Below are 16192 nucleotides of genomic sequence, written 5' to 3'. Positions count from 1 at the left end.
AGCAGTGTGGCTCCGGGGTGGCAGGCACCCCTGGAGCTGCCGCCGTGGGGTGCACCCGGGTTTTCCGTCGCTGCTGTGTTACTCATTAACCGTGGAGCAGATGGCGGGTTCCGTGTGGGGGCAGAATAACGAAGCGGAGCTCGGGGGGCACCGGGGGCCGCGGCTCCCATGAGGGGAGTGGCGGCGGTGTCACCTGTTGCGTTGAACGGGTGCGGGCGGCGTGCGCGCTCCCGCCGGCAGGGGGCGGTGCGCGTGCGCGAGCCGGCGGTGCCCTGGCAGCGTGAAGGGGCCTGGTGCTCTTCCTCCTCCTCCTCCTCCTCGGGCGCGCGCGGGGGGAAGGCGGCGCGTGCTGCCGGGGGCGCGCTCGGGCTCGGTGGCGGCGGCGGCGGCGGCGCAGCGGGGGGATTGTTTGCGCCGCCGCTCGGGGACCGCTCCCTCCTTCCTCATCTTCATCTTCCTCGTCCGCCGCCTCGCCGTGCCCCGCTGTCGCTGTCGCCCCCGTTTCCGTGTCGGGTCCCCACCCCGCAGCCAATATTCCCGAGATCAAGCGCTACGCGGCGACGGCGGCGGGGCCGGCGGCGGGGCCCGGGGCGGTTGTCGGGGCCGGGGGTGACCGCAGCGAGGCCACCGCCGCCGCCATGGAAGCGTTGGGACCCGGTGAGAGCCGCGGGGGCGCGGAGGGGGCGGCGCGGGGGCCCGGCCGGTCAAGGCCTGGCGGGTCGCGGTCAGCGCCGGCCCTGTCAGGTGTGGGCCCGGCGCCGCGGTGCTAGCGGGCCCTGCGGGCCGTGTCAGCGGCGGGGAAGGAGACAGCGGGCCCGGCTGCCCCCGCCATCCGCGGGTGTTAGCCGCTGGGCCGGCCCGGGTGCCGCCGCGGCCTGGGGCGGGCGGTCCGGTCGGTGCCGCAGGCCGGGCCCCGGGGCCGCCGGCGAGGCTGCAGCAGGCCGCCGGCAGCAGGCTGACAAGCGGGCGGGTTTGGAAGCGTCTCGGTGGCCGCCGGGCTCTTTCTCGTGACGAGGAGCCGCAGCAGGTCGCGAAACTTTGCGAGGAGATGTGCGTGTGCCCTTAGAGCTCCCGCTGCTGCCGTGCGAGGTTCTGCCCGGCCCCCGGAGGGTGCGGGACGGCGGCAGCGGCGGGCCGGGGCTCTGGGCACGCACAGCAGTGCGCTCCCCGCACACCGGCCCTGGGAGCTGTGCTGTAACCAGCTCTGGTTTTGACATTGAGCCATTATCCAGAGTTGAAGGTGATACTTTCTGAAAATACGGACGTTATTTATTTTTTTACCAAACTTTGGTTAAATATTGGTGGTATTTTGCACGGGTCATTTCCTAATTGTGTCTTATTCCATGATGATTATTCTCCCAAATATCTGCAAGTTGTATTCGTTGACCTAAGCGGTCTGTGCATCAAGTTCCCACTCGGTATAATCAAAGTAACGTTAATTGTGGTGCAGTGGGAAATGTTTATTGACACAAAGGTGCTTTCCAGAAGAATCCAGATTTTAAGACAGCGGAGGGCTGACTGGTAAGGTCTGCTGTCTGTGTGGATGATGCAGGCTGTCCTCTCTGCCTTCCAACTGTAGAAGCAGATCCTCTTTTAGTTCTGTGCAACGGCTTCCTGTCTCAAGTAACTTGGTTGGAGGTGCCTAGTACATAATTGACACAGAGTAGAAGAAACTAAAAGACTGACAGTGCATGTAACCAACCCTCGTCAGGCTGATCAGGTAAAAATCCTGATAAAGTAAGTGTGACTTGCAGGACAGCCTGGAAAAACAGGGTTTTAGCTTATTCTCTGGAATTCTTTGAGGAATACCTTTAGAAAGGAGAAGATGTAAGTTTTATCTGCTGTAATCAAAACTGACCGAGGTCAGCTTTGCTGTGCCTGTTTACACAACTCGTCAATACCAAGGGAGGAAAATGGGTAAATATAGTTGTCATTTAATCTCTTGCAGGAGGTCAGTGCCTGCACTTACTTCAGACTAATTAGCACAGGATTAATGGATCATCTCTCTAGTATCCAAATAAGCACGGCAAACTTTGATTGCCCTTGATGATTCATGCTTGTCGAGGCAGCTGTAGTTTCGTTACGTGCTAACTGCACCCCACACCAGGTTTATCTGCGCGTGGCGAGCTCCTCGTGGAGGCACCGCAGCTCGGCAGGCGGGTGCTGCGGCGCCAGCGATGTGTTGTGTGGGATGGCGGTGGCCCCAGCAGCCACCCCACTACGGCAGCCTTGGGGAGCTGACGTGTCGAGTGGGCTGCAGCTGCTGACGTGCTCTCGGTATTGCTTCTGCTTAGAAACGTTCTAGGGTTAGTGTCCTCACATCAGTAATTCTAACTGGTAAAGTGTCAGGCACTGGGTGGCTCAAAAACCTGGTGTAGAAGGCTCCTTGGAGCTCGTCCTGGGTTTAATTTATGACTGTGTTAAAGCAGCATTCCCAAATCTGAGTTTCATCCTCTTGGCAGCTTAATCTGCCTCTGTTCCCTCCTGGTGTAACCTGTGAGCCTTTGACTTCACTGGATACCGGCAGGTTATGATACTGAATTTACCCTGAGTTTTCTGATGGGTTTCTTATTGCATTCTTGTATTATGAGACTTGTTTCCCCTCTCCTTTGCTACTCTACAATAGAGAGAAGAAACTTTGATCACACTGAGCACTGGCAGATAGAGAGAAAACCCATGAAAATAGACTAATTCAGTTTGCTTCATGTACAGTGTCAGCTGAGGCTGTGATTAAAAAAGTCTGTTTAATCTTGTTAACATGGTATCTCAGATCTTAACACTTTGAGGAAGTTAACTAAAGACTGAACTAGTGACTAGCTTGTGTGTGAGCACTTTCTCAAGCCTCTAATAATTTCCTCCATAGAACTGCTCTTGAAGCTCTTACCTTTGTCCAAATAAATTATCTCCTTCAATCTGTTTGGAGTCTTTGGGCTTTCTCCCTTACTCTTCAAAAGAAAGCCTAAACCTTTCCTTACTCCTTTCTTTGTGTTGGAATTTTAAATTGGCTGAAATTGTGCTGTAGGGGAAAAGAATTTCACTGTGAACAAAAGTGATGGGTTCATGACGTAAAGGAAACGATGAAACTGGTTTAGCTTAGATCCTATACAGAAATCTGTTTTCAATTTAGTTTGGAATAAAAATATCCCTTACCAGTTTCCAGATAATATCAATTTTCAGATAAAAATTGGGGATATGTGTCTTAGGTATGCCAAGAGTGACAATCATGAACATCTGAACTCTAAGCCTGTAGTGCAAACAATCACAAAAATGTGCTTTTTGTGGCTGTTCCTAGTTCTGGAAATGGGGGTAGGAATATATTTAGGTTACATAAAAATACATAATATGTAAGTGTTTGCATTCCACCTCAGGACTCTGTGAAGTTCATAACCGCAGTCATGAATAAATGCCACTAAAATTTTGAGAATGGATTATGGCACTAACGTGTAACATGCTTTAGGGAACATCCTTTTTTACCTGGAAGTTCCGAGTGGCTGGAAGGCTGAGCCGCTTGGAACACCTCCATTTGCAGCCTCAGAAAGCTATTGAAGGTTTCTTTCTGCCCTGTCAGAAAGTCACCTAAAGAACACCTGAAGGGATCCTGCACTGAAGGATCAATTACATCTCATACATATTTATTTGACTTCCCCAGGGCCCCCAACAAGCCTTTTCCAGCCACCCCGTCGCCCAGGCCTGGGAACTGTTGGGAAACCCATCCGCCTCCTGGCCAACCATTTCCAGGTTCAGATCCCCAAGATTGATGTTTATCACTATGATGTAGATATCAAACCAGAAAAACGCCCTCGAAGAGTGAACAGGTACGAGTTGCTTAATGAAAAAGCCAAACTACAAAATGTATGTGCCTCAATTTAAGAAAACTATGTCCTAGAAATCCTTCATCTGCTGAAGGCCCGTTTATGTTTGTGCTATGATGAGCAGTTGCTTTTCACTGAACTATAATGTGATATTCTCCTTATTTTTATGAAGATGTTTTGCAAGCTCTAGGAAATGTGCTAAGTGTTGAACTACAGCTGGTTTTATTTTACAGTCTACAAATGAATGTCCCTGCTAATTGTTCCACAGCCTGGTATACAAACGTGTGTGTGCAGCTGAGGGGAGGGAATTCAGCTGCAGGTTGACATTAGAGGGTCCACACATGGATGCTGTGTCAGTAGAATCCATGCACAGAGCTGACCCCAAGTTAGATGCTTGTATTTGTGCCTGTGTTTGAGCAGCTCTCCAGATTCCACTGCCTGTTGTGACTGTATCTCTGCTGATGGTACAGATACCTGCCTTGTGTGTAGGCACCTCGATGTTGACATTTAGGTCTCTTCATCTGGAGGTGACTTTTAAAACTCCTGGTGTTGATGTCTGGTGCATTGTTGTTTCTCGTACCTTGCTCATTTAAGTTAGGAAAAAGGGATTTAAAACTATAAGGCTGTTGCTAGACTCTGCTCTTCAACCTAACTTGATAAATCCCTCTGTAGAGAGGTGGTGGATACTATGGTGAGACACTTCAAGATGCAGATATTTGGCGATCGGCAGCCTGGATATGATGGGAAACGGAACATGTACACAGCACACCCCTTACCTATCGGCCGGGATAGAGTAAGTGTTACTATGAGCAGTTTTAAGTTCCTGTGTCATTGACAAGTGTTCTTTTATTGACATAAACCCAAAACGCTGTCACACATATTAGTTTACACTTGGAAACGCCAGGCAGCACCAGTTGGAGATCTCTAGGAACATGTTGGTGTTCTACTCAAGTTCGTCGTCTTCAGGTTTCTAATTGGCAGCTCTTCAGCTGGAGAATTTGTCTGTGATAGTGGGAACTAATACCTTGTGCTCCTTCAGCTGCACGTAGATTTCGATTTTTTTCCCACCCTGATAGAAACTTCCCTTTTCTCTGCTCTAGCCCTTGTTCTGTTGCTAAATGATAAAGTAGTTGTAGATGACAAATAAGCTGGTTTGGTTTGCCTGCACTGGTGAGATATGTCCTCCTGTTCCATAAGAGCAACTACATCAGCTGCACTGGCCCTTCAGCTTCTGGGTCTTGCTTGCTGGCACCCTGTTTCTAACAGATTGCAACCTGTATTAACCAGTCCTGATACAAAAGTTAACCCCTACCCTAGGAATACATAGGGTGAGTTCACGTTTACCCTTTGGGTTGATGGTGTGTGAGAATAATCTAAGCATTGTGCTAGAACTCTGAGATTTGTGTTTCCCAGTGAGGCTTCTTTTTTGACCAGGAGATTTTCTTGCCTTCTATTTGGTTCAGAAGACATCTTTGCTATTAGTTGGCTGACTTAAAATACAATGACTCACAGTTCTCCAGAGCTTTGATGTCACCATACTAATTGCTGCTTCAAATTTACATTTAAAGATACCTCAGTGCAGTTTCTCAGATGAATAAATTACAAGCTTTCAAAATCCTAAGGATTGCAATGTTTTAAGGGAATTACACAAACTAATCATCAAAAATAAAGATTCAAAGGATACTTAGGAGAAAAACATAACACTGCTCAGTGTTGGGATAGTCTGCAATTCATAACAAAAGCTTGGGCTTCATTCTGCTCTGTCAGGTGGATATGGAGGTGACGCTTCCAGGAGAAGGGAAGGACCAGACGTTTAAAGTATCCGTTCAGTGGGTGTCAGTCGTCAGCCTTCAGTTGCTGCTGGAGGCTCTGGCAGGGCACTTGAATGAAGTTCCAGAAGATTCTGTACAGGCACTCGACGTAATCACACGGCACCTTCCCTCCATGAGGTGGGTACTTCTGGTGCTTCCTGACTCGCTCCATCCAGTATCTGTCTTAACATCTGTATTAGTTATTACTTGCTGCTATTCTGCTGCTATTAGACTCTTACAGTAGGAGGGATGAGGGATGCAGTTGTGTAATTCAATGCCTGCCTTATAAATTTGCCCTAGAATAGGGAAATGTGATCTGAACTCAGGACTTGTACCTGCTGGTCATGTTTCTAACAGGAATAGCCTTTCCAGCTGCACTGGCAGTAGAGGCTCTGTGTGCTTGCCATAAGTCAGTTCTTATGTACTGCAGGACTGTGCTTTAAGCGCTATAGGTATGACTATAAAAAGGTGTATCAGAAAGAACTGATCAAAGTATTCATTTTCTTACCTTTTTTTCAGGTACACTCCTGTGGGTCGCTCCTTTTTCTCCCCTCCTGAAGGTTATTACCACCCCCTGGGTGGTGGCAGGGAGGTCTGGTTTGGTTTCCACCAGTCAGTCAGGCCTGCCATGTGGAACATGATGCTCAACATTGATGGTATGTGGGAAATTCTGTCTCACTAATGTAACAGAGCTCTTTCTGCTTCTAAATTAAATGTCCTCTTCTTTTTATCTTAGTGTCAGCAACTGCTTTCTATCGTGCTCAGCCTATCATTGAGTTCATGTGCGAGGTCTTGGACATTCAGAACATCAATGAGCAATCCAAGCCTCTTACAGACTCCCAGCGTGTCAAGTTTACCAAAGAAATCAGAGGTAAAAGCTTGTCCTAAAGCTGCTGCAACAAAATAACTGTAAAGCTGTTCATGCTGTGATGATGAAAATTAGCAAGGCATTTGGGAAGCTGGCCTATTCCTTTTTGCCTTCATCTTTCTCAAAGGTGACTCATATGCCTGAATTAGATAACTTTTGTGTTGGGTTTTCAGGTCTGAAAGTAGAGGTTACCCACTGTGGCCAGATGAAGAGAAAATACCGGGTTTGCAATGTTACCCGGCGACCAGCCAGTCATCAGACGTACGTACACAAGCATTTTCTGTCCCTTTTTAACATCTCTAAGCCTGTTAGATGTAGTAGGTGCATTGTTTATGCGAGAATAGTTGTTTCTGGAGGTGAAGCAGCTGTGTGGCTTGCCAAGAATGTTTAGTCTTAATGGAGTGGAAGATTAGTGTGGGGTTAAGACCACTGCTTCATTTCCTTCAGCAAAGGACAACTCAAGCTGTGTCCTGGCTTTTAAACTTTAAAGGCTATAATTTTTAAAATAGCTATGAAAAAATTCAGTATATAGAAATATACAATAAAAATAATAGAGAAATCTTTTCATAAAGAGGAGAGCAAGTAGTTAAGGAAAATAAACCTTTGCAGCATTTCTAGTCTGGAATACATTTTCCATACCATTTTTTCCTTAAAAAAAAAAAAAACCCAATTTGAAAAGTCTAACCAGAACAAATGTCCTTTGTAGGTTTCCTCTGCAGCTGGAAAATGGGCAGGCTATGGAGTGTACAGTAGCTCAGTATTTTAAGCAGAAGTACAGTCTGCAGCTAAAGTACCCTCACCTTCCCTGTCTCCAAGTAGGGCAGGAACAGAAACACACATACTTACCACTTGAGGTAAGAATCTTTCTCTTGCACTATGGTGTATCCTCTGCCAAACAGCATCGTGCCACCTCTTGCTGTCCCTGTGTAGGTGTGTAACATCGTGGCAGGCCAGAGATGTATAAAGAAGCTAACGGACAATCAGACATCGACTATGATAAAAGCAACTGCAAGATCTGCTCCAGACCGCCAGGAAGAAATCAGCAGGCTAGTAAGTGTCTTTTCCAGCTGAACAGTCTGTGTTTGCCACTTCTTACAGCCCCTCCAAACGCAGTGTAGCATGTGTAATGATAAGCAGAATGACCAAGAACTGCAGAAATTAAACAAATCTGACTTCTTTAAAACAAATCCTTTTAAATGGAAAGCCTGTTCATGGCCACCTGAAGCATTTAGTGTAGTTCCATAAATACTTTTCTTGTCACCAGGTGAAAAGTAACAGTATGGTTGGTGGACCCGATCCCTACCTGAAGGAGTTTGGTATTGTTGTCCACAATGAAATGACAGAGTTGACAGGCAGAGTTTTGCCAGCACCAATGCTGCAATATGGAGGCAGGGTGAGTTATTCCAACTTATTATTTCATGTATCTTCTCATGAGGCTTCCTTTGTACGAGCCCTGTTTGGCTGGAGTTGAAACAAAGCAGCATTTTATCTTTATTTTTAATTTGCCTTTTTTTTTTTACCTAGAACAAGACTGTGGCCACCCCAAACCAAGGTGTGTGGGACATGAGAGGGAAGCAGTTCTATGCTGGCATTGAGATTAAAGTTTGGGCTGTTGCCTGTTTTGCTCCTCAAAAACAATGCAGGGAAGACTTACTAAAGTAAGTGTTTTCCTATTTATTCAGGGTTTATTTTCCTCATGTTTCTGAAAGGTGATATGCAGTATAAGTTGATTTTAATGCATCTAATAGTAAAAGGAGGAAAAGACAGTTCTTCAGTGTCTTAAATATTTACAGCTTGGGAGGAGACTATGACAAAGTTTATAACCTAATTGGCCAGCTAGGAAAAGCATTAATTCCCTTACCATCGGGGCTGTGTTTCCTGCCCTGGTGCCTGCATTCTGCTTGTATTCTGTTGTTCTTACAAATAACTGATGATGATCTTTGATTCTAAAACCTGAACTATTCTTTTTTTCCTTAACCCTTACTGCCTCCCAGGCAACATACACCACATTTTTTAACCCTGTCCTTCAAACTACAGAATCTGAAAGGTAGAGGTTGTGTGAACCACTGAAATGTTTGGCAAAAATCAGGTCTTATGGTGCTGAGGCATTGGCACAGGGTGCCCAGAGAAGCTGTGGCTGCCCCATCCCTGGCAGTGTTCAAGGCCAGGTTGGACACAGGGGCTTGGAGCAACCTGCTCTAGTGGAAGGTGTCCCTGCCCGTGGCAGGGGTTGGAGCTGGATGAGCTTTAAGCTCCCTTCCAACCCAAACCATTCCCTGGTTCTGTGGTTGCAGTAATGTTCTGGTACGTTTGGTGGATGAGTACAAATTCACCAAAGCATCAGTATTAGTTTGGGAATCTGCCTCAAAATGTTCAACTCAAATGTATGTTTGTTTCTGCCAGACTTGTAAAATTACAGAAACAGAGGCTTATGGAGCTTGCTTAAGTAGGATTAGGATCATATTAGTGAGTTCCTTATAGTGATAGAATTGCTAAAAAATAGCTACTGTAGTGTCAAATTGGAAATGCTGTGAAATAGCTGAAATAGCTCAGACGTTGTTGATAAAATCAACAGCAAAAAGCCAGGACAAATCCATTTGTATTTCCTTTACAGGAGTTTCACAGACCAGCTGCGCAAGATCTCCAAGGACGCAGGGATGCCCATCCAAGGCCAGCCCTGCTTCTGCAAATATGCCCAGGGTGCAGACAGTGTGGAGCCCATGTTTAAACACTTAAAACTGACTTATGTTGGTCTGCAGCTGATCGTGGTGATTCTACCTGGAAAGACGCCCGTGTATGGTATGGAGAAGAGGCTGGGAAGTGTTAATTAGTAGTACAGCGAGTGGGCATCTCACTGTGCACTTCAGGGGAAGGAAGGAGACAGGACAGGCAGCATGTTCTGTTTAAAAGAGGGGTTTTGGAGATGGGTTGTATAGGCCTGGTCAGAGCATTTCTATGTTATCAAAGGGCAAACTGAACCTTTGTCAGTGAACTTTTAAGGATCTAAATTACAGTAACATTTAAATAAGAGAAAGCAGATGGAAATACTGACTGCTCAGGTGGAACCACTGATTTCCTTTTCTGTCACAGCTGAAGTGAAGCGGGTTGGTGACACTCTTCTAGGAATGGCCACGCAGTGCGTTCAGGTAAAGAATGTGGTAAAAACCTCGCCACAAACGCTGTCCAACCTGTGTCTGAAGATAAATGCAAAGCTTGGAGGAATCAACAATGTGCTTGTACCTCATCAAAGGTGAGATTAAATCTGAAGTTCTCCTTGAAGTCTGGATTGTCAAGTAAAATGGTGTAATTTTGTTTATGCTAAAATGATACCTTTCAAAATATTACATGCTTTAAATTACCCTCAGTCTGAAGTGGACAGAGAAGGATGCCTCTGCATTCAGAGGCTGCCTAGTAAGGCCCGTGCCAAGGATCATCTCTGGTGTTAAAGCCATCCCTCAGTGTGTGTGAAAACAAGCTCACAAAGGCTTTTTCCCCATGTCTCTCTTTCCTGCCTTTGGGCTTACTCAGTCTACCTTTTCCTCCTGCCACCTCCTTAAGCATGTATTTCCTTTCAAATTAAGAAGAGTGAGGAGGAGTGACTTGTGATCAATGCTTGTAACTTGGTTTGCTTTTGGTCGTTTTCACTTTCTGTTCTCTCTGGACTGAAACTGGTTGAGGCAGAAAACTTTGTCCTTAAAGATTCTGACAGGGTTTTAGTTCTGTTGAATGGTTTGGATATACCTTCCTTGGTTGTCATTTTTGTTGTTGTTCCTCACCCCCCTCTTTTTTGTATTATTATTTATTACTTAATAAGCCTTAATCATATTTAAACAGGCCCTCGGTGTTCCAGCAGCCAGTCATCTTTCTGGGAGCAGACGTCACCCACCCTCCTGCCGGGGATGGGAAGAAGCCTTCCATTGCTGCTGTGGTGGGCAGCATGGACGGGCACCCCAGCCGCTACTGTGCCACAGTGCGCGTGCAGACCTCGCGCCAGGAGACCTCCCAGGAGCTGCTCTACAGCCAGGAGGTGATCCAGGACCTCACTAACATGGTGCGAGAGCTCTTGATCCAGTTCTACAAATCCACTCGTTTCAAGCCCACAAGGATCATTTACTACAGAGGGGGAGTATCAGAAGGACAGATGAAGCAGGTATTGTCTAATGATTTCTTGTTGCTTGTGAAAAGGGACTGGCCCTTGAAAATACATATATTGATGTGGATTGCATTCATTACAGGGACAATTAAGAGTTTCACTGAGTTTTCCTGGGCAAGCACAACATACAGTTATCCTGTCTGATCATATTCCTTACCAAGTGGCATTTGAACACGAGAAAAAAAGAAAAGGAAAATAATAACACATGTACTGAATTCAGCAGCTAATAGTGAAATCTTCTGCTTCTAGGTAGCTTGGCCAGAACTGATAGCAATCCGGAAGGCCTGTATTAGTTTGGAAGAAGATTACAGACCAGGAATAACCTACATTGTTGTGCAGAAAAGGCATCACACCAGACTATTCTGTGCTGACAAAACTGAAAGGGCAAGTAATGTTGACTACATAAGAAAGAGGTGATGGCAACAGGAAAGTAAGATTGTTTGGTTAAGTGGGGTGGTATCCATCTTGCCCACTAAAATGGAATTAACCTGTATGAGCAGTAGCAGTTTGGTGTGGTAACAGAATTTCTCTACCAAAATAACAAGTTCCTCCCCTTTTTTATTGCTCTAGACCAAGTGGTCAGGATGGAACAGCTTGTTCCCAGCTCCTTTTGGAGTAGGCGTACTCTATATCCCTGTGTTTGTGTACCTGGAGCTGCAGCCTGGGTTTTTTAGTCTGGGATTCCTGACTGTAGACTGAACTAGTTGGTCAGTTTGTTGCCTGTTCCGTCTCTTGATGTCTGTAAGATTTGCCTATGGCACAAATCCACAAACCAACTAAGGAACCTTCTTTAGGGGAGAGTTCTTGATCTCTTAAAAAATTCAGAGCTCTGGGGTGTGAGTGCAAACAGGGGTATGAAATGAATTTCTTTCAGAAACCCTGCATTTTCAGATCCTGAACTACTTGTGTAGGCTTTATCCCACTCTGCAATTTTAATGGTACTGGCAAGTGTTTTATTTTCCTCTGATGACACACCAGTTGGATTTGGTGACGTTTCCAAAAATGAACTCACAGAGAACATTTTCATCCCTCCTATGTAAATGACCTTAATACATTTCCACCTTTTTAAGCAGTAAATTCTCAAACAGCTTTAAGTAGAGCCTACCTTAGGAGGTATTTTTGGGCCACTTCCAAAAAAACCAAGGGCTAATAATAAACTTTCCTCAATAGGTGGGTAAGAGCGGCAACGTACCAGCAGGCACTACTGTGGACAGCACGATCACACATCCTTCTGAATTTGACTTTTACCTCTGTAGCCATGCAGGAATTCAGGTAATGTCAGCTCTGCTGTGCTCAGGCTATAGGACTAAGTCCTTATAGTTGTCCCCATGAGTAATGTCACTTCTATTTATAGCTTGGCAGCTTTACAGTCGCGTGAGTTCGGTGCCCGTTTGGCACTTGCTCTTCAGTGCGCTGACAGAAGGTCCAGTCTTCAGGTACGACCTCTGGTTTTGTTGATGCTCTGCAGCTGACTGCTCATCTGTTCTCCACAGGGAACCAGCCGCCCTTCCCACTACCAGGTCCTGTGGGACGACAACTGCTTTACCGCAGACGAACTGCAGCTGTTGACCTATCAGCTGTGTCACACGTATGTCCGGTGCACGCGATCCGTCTCTATCCCAGCTCCTGCGTACTATGCCAGGCTGGTAGCGTTTAGAGCCAGATACCATCTTGTGGACAAGGATCATGACAGGTAAGGAACTTTGCCTCATCATCTTGGTAGCCAGATAGCCGGAATTACATCCCGCTTGGCCTGGTTGTTCATGGTTGTCTGTATGTGCCTGCATTTCCACAGTGCTGAAGGCAGCCATGTGTCAGGACAGAGCAATGGCCGTGATCCGCAGGCTCTGGCAAAGGCGGTGCAGATCCACCATGACACTCAGCATACAATGTATTTTGCTTGAGAGCATCTGGGAAGATGAGGCAAAACCAACAACCTGTGCAGTCCTGAAATGTTTCGAATGCCTACTGCTATAGCTGGGGCCCAGTTGATTTCAGGCTGCCCACTACCAGCAGCTCTGAACAGTCGCACTGAATCTGTACTTCACAGCAATGTCTGATGCACCAACACAATTGAGCCATTTGTTTCATTGTTTTCTGTAATAGAAATTCATAGACTTGTCTTTTCTGATGCATTGGACTGAATTTTTACCTCAAAAGTGTAAAAGGCCGATCATCCTGAAATTTTTAAAGGATTTGGCACGAAAGGTTTCTATTGAGTATTTTGCTAGCTATCGTTTTTGAGTTCTCTTCTCATCCCATGAGCTTAACATGACGACTTGATTCCCCGTCTTCACGCCCTGCTTTAGTGAGTATGCATCTTGATGGCAAAATGTTTTTCTCCAGTTCAATGTAATTGTTCTATCGTGTGGGGCCATAGATTTTTTAATGGAGATTTTAGACTTCACTACTGTAAATGCCTTTTATCGGACATAACTTTCACAGGTATTGCAGTTTTTCGTCAGTTTTACTAAGTATCTTTTTAATCTCTGCAGACTTCGGCTGCGAAGCAATTGCACTATACTGCGAGTTCAACTAGGTGGTTCTTGTTCTGTGAATGTGTAATATAAACAGATAGTGATGCCTGTCAGTAGATTTTAATGATAATGGTTATAAATAATACTGCCATGGTATCGTAACAAGTACTGAACCATCAGTTCCCCCCTCTAAAAATGATTTAAAAAAACAAAAAAACAAAAAAACAAAAAAAAAATTAGCTTTTAGGTATTTTGCAAACTTTTACAAAAGTGCCCACTTGATGCTGCTGTGTGGTTTGATATATCAAAGTGATTTTAAAACTTTTTTCTCATAGAAGGTTTAACTTTGGCAATAAATCTTTGTTTTTTAAGCCCCCCCAAACAGTGTAATTTTCTAGCTGAGGATTGTGCATGAGTCGAACCAACATTCTCGTGTCGTTTTTTCTGAACACACAATTTGGCAGTTTCTGAAACGAATTAGAGAAGACGCATTTCCATGCTTTTTTTAAGACTTATTTTTAACTGTTTTATATTCACTGTTGGTGTCCTGTCTACAACATTTTTTATAAGCTTGGAAACTGGGTGTTACGTGTAGGAAAGGCTTGCCAATCTGTACAGTCTACATGTATTGTGTGACAGGCAACCTAAGGACTCGTACCAGCATTTTAAACTTTTTGGTTTTTCTCTTCCCCTGGGAATCTAGGTTGCACACACAACTGCATCCAACAGCATGTTTAACCAACGTAACTCTCATCTACTGATTCTGTCCCAGCCTAGAAGTTAGGGTTTCGTTTAATCTGCTTGGCTTTGTTTCAGCTGCAGTGTATAATAAAGAACAGGGGCTCGGTTTCACCGAATACTCTTGGAATCCGTGAACATAGTGTGTTAAGACTAGACTCCCCCTTAGTGTTAACCTGAGTTAGTGCAGATTAAAACCTTGTTCCTAAACTGAGGAGAGCCGACACCACTACTTCAGTAACAGAAGTTGAAGTCCAACGATTGCACTGTGGGCTCTGATGCTCGTGTGGGGTTTGCTGCTAAGTTGTCTGCTGTTCCAAAGCATAGGAACCAGCCCCCTCAAAATTTCAGCAATATGAAATGCTGTTTCCTTCAATCTTTAAGCTTGTAAATAAATTAAAAGTTTACATTTCTAAATGCTGGGGGGTGGGGTTTTTTTCAGTTGTACCAGAGTACACTGAACTTAAGTCTTCAAACAGTTTTATAACAACCACCTTTCAAGTAGTACGTCTCATTCAGTTAAGTTTAAACTTCATTTCTGTTGAAAATGGGACTGAAGCGAACTCTGCTCCTGGCATGTGCTGAGGGCAGGTTTAGACTGAAAGGAAAAAAGATTCTTTTTAAGTTGTTTTTTAAACTTTTTTTTAAAGAATACCTCACTTGTGTAATAAAATCAGGACGTGGGTGGGAGACTGACCGCTGCTTCAGCTAGATGGCTGCTTTTCTCAGTACTCGTTCAGGGAGAATAGAAAAAAAAACCCCCTTTTTCGAATGAACTCTGACTGACCCAACACAAAACGGAGAACTTTGGCACCTTGAAAAGAAACTGAGCACCCTTTTTAGGTGATAAGATCAAAGATCACTATTTTATGTTTGTGCACTAGGCAAGAATGTGGCTGGTTTAATCGAGGGTGCGTAAGAAATACTTAGTTTTTAGTTGTCCAGTGCCAAGCACTCCTAGTTCGGATTGAGTGAAGCGAGAGCCTCTCCTTTGTTTGCCTGGGACCGGACTCCATATTTAACCTCAGACTAGGTGGGTTGTTAGACCTCGCCTTGGGAGGAGAGTTGGGACTGTACCGTGGTGGTACCGGTAAGACCAACGTTTCGGCACTTCCTACGCGGGTCTGAGGCCACGTCTGGAGGTTGGGCTTGACATCTGGATTAGCCCCTTGGGCCTGACTGAACCGTTATGCATGTGTCAATCAATGGGAAGATGTGCATTCTGTAGATGTAGTTCTTAGGGTGTTTTGGGTTTGGTTTTTTGTTATTTTTTTAAATAAATAAAGCCTGTTGGCCACTGTTTAGCTCTGTGGTGTGAAAGAGTTTAAATGTAGCAAAGTTTAACGAGTTGGGGAAGGGGGTGGTTGGGGTTTAAAAATCACAAAAGGGGGACGGAAATCCCGTTTTCAAACCAGTTCTGCTTGCTTTGTGAACAGCTGAGTTCTGAACAAGCTCTGGTGATCGTTTCGAAGGGCCTGGCTGCTTTATCCGTGCTCTAAGTACCGCGGTCGGGCGCAGGGGCTGCATCCCAAGGGCACCGGAGGCGGCTGCTCGCGGCACAGCTCTCGTCCCAGGTCAAACCACACCAGCAGCTCTATTCTGTGCATTGGGGACCTTGTTCAGATCCAGCGTTTAACACAACCCACCCCCCAAATTCCCTTTGTGGATGTGCTGTAGGCTTTTTCTTGCTCAATAGCAAGGGAGTAACTCTGCTTTCATTTTCGGAAGGCAGGGTTTGGAGGGCATTGTATCAATCCTGTTTCAACTACAAGGTTTTTTCCTTGTGCACTGGAGGAAAGATCTTGTAATATCACTTACAGATTTTCTTATACCTTGCTATTGACATTTTCATATTTCTATGTCTAGAGGCTGAAACTTCAATGTAAAATGTTTGCATTTGTTCCTTTTGACTTATGATGTAATTTTTTTTTTTTGTTTCTATATTGTTAGACTTGTAATGTTTAAAATTGTATTTTATTAAATGGGGACTGGATGTATGTCTATAGCAATACGAGGTACTCTTTCTAAACTGTTCTGGGTGGGTTACAGCCCCATGTTGCGCTAAGATGCTGGTCGTGTACAACTTGCAATGTATTTCTTTTTTTTTTTTTTAGCCTGCAGGGATATTTTGTGTTCATGTGTCCAAAAAAATAATAATAATAATAAAAAAAAAAGGCATTCTTGTGCCAAATGTTCTGTTTTTCCTTGTTGATGTCTAATAAATGCAATGTACAGAGTGAGCAACTGCTACTGCTGCCTGTAAACAAATGTCTTAAATTATTTAACTTTTAATTAAAACTTGTACACAATGTGTAACCTGTGGAACTCCTTGC

At 45.1% G+C, this 16192-nt stretch overlaps 1 protein-coding gene across 3 annotated transcripts; it reads left to right on the top strand.

The window, feature by feature from the left end:
• Positions 1 to 234: 234 nt before the first annotated feature.
• On the top strand, positions 235 to 16097 carry LOC115615467 (protein argonaute-4). 3 transcript variants are annotated; one of them, XR_003994060.2, is made up of 18 exons: positions 235 to 657; positions 3650 to 3815; positions 4485 to 4605; positions 5580 to 5761; positions 6143 to 6279; positions 6360 to 6494; positions 6665 to 6752; positions 7198 to 7345; positions 7422 to 7541; positions 7756 to 7884; positions 8016 to 8149; positions 9106 to 9290; positions 9582 to 9741; positions 10326 to 10641; positions 10894 to 11057; positions 11815 to 11916; positions 12138 to 12337; positions 12440 to 16097. XR_003994060.2 is itself a non-coding variant. In XM_030503593.2 (18 exons), exons 1-18 carry the CDS (start codon positions 639 to 641, stop codon positions 12546 to 12548), a joined length of 2586 nt encoding a protein of 861 aa, XP_030359453.1. In that variant the 5' UTR covers positions 235 to 638; the 3' UTR covers positions 12549 to 16097. The 3 variants fall into 3 exon arrangements, 2 of the variants coding, with proteins under 2 accessions (XP_030359453.1, XP_030359454.1); XM_030503593.2 differs by having other exon boundaries at positions 10894 to 11028; XM_030503594.2 differs by lacking the exon at positions 7422 to 7541 and having other exon boundaries at positions 10894 to 11028.
• The last annotated feature ends 95 nt before the right edge of the window (positions 16098 to 16192 follow it).

Source organism: Strigops habroptila, chromosome 12, assembly GCF_004027225.2.
Source record: "Strigops habroptila isolate Jane chromosome 12, bStrHab1.2.pri, whole genome shotgun sequence".
NCBI lineage: Eukaryota > Metazoa > Chordata > Aves > Psittaciformes > Psittacidae > Strigops > Strigops habroptila.
The sequence above is the reverse complement of the archived record's forward strand: the minus strand, read 5'-3'. Positions and strand labels throughout refer to the sequence as shown.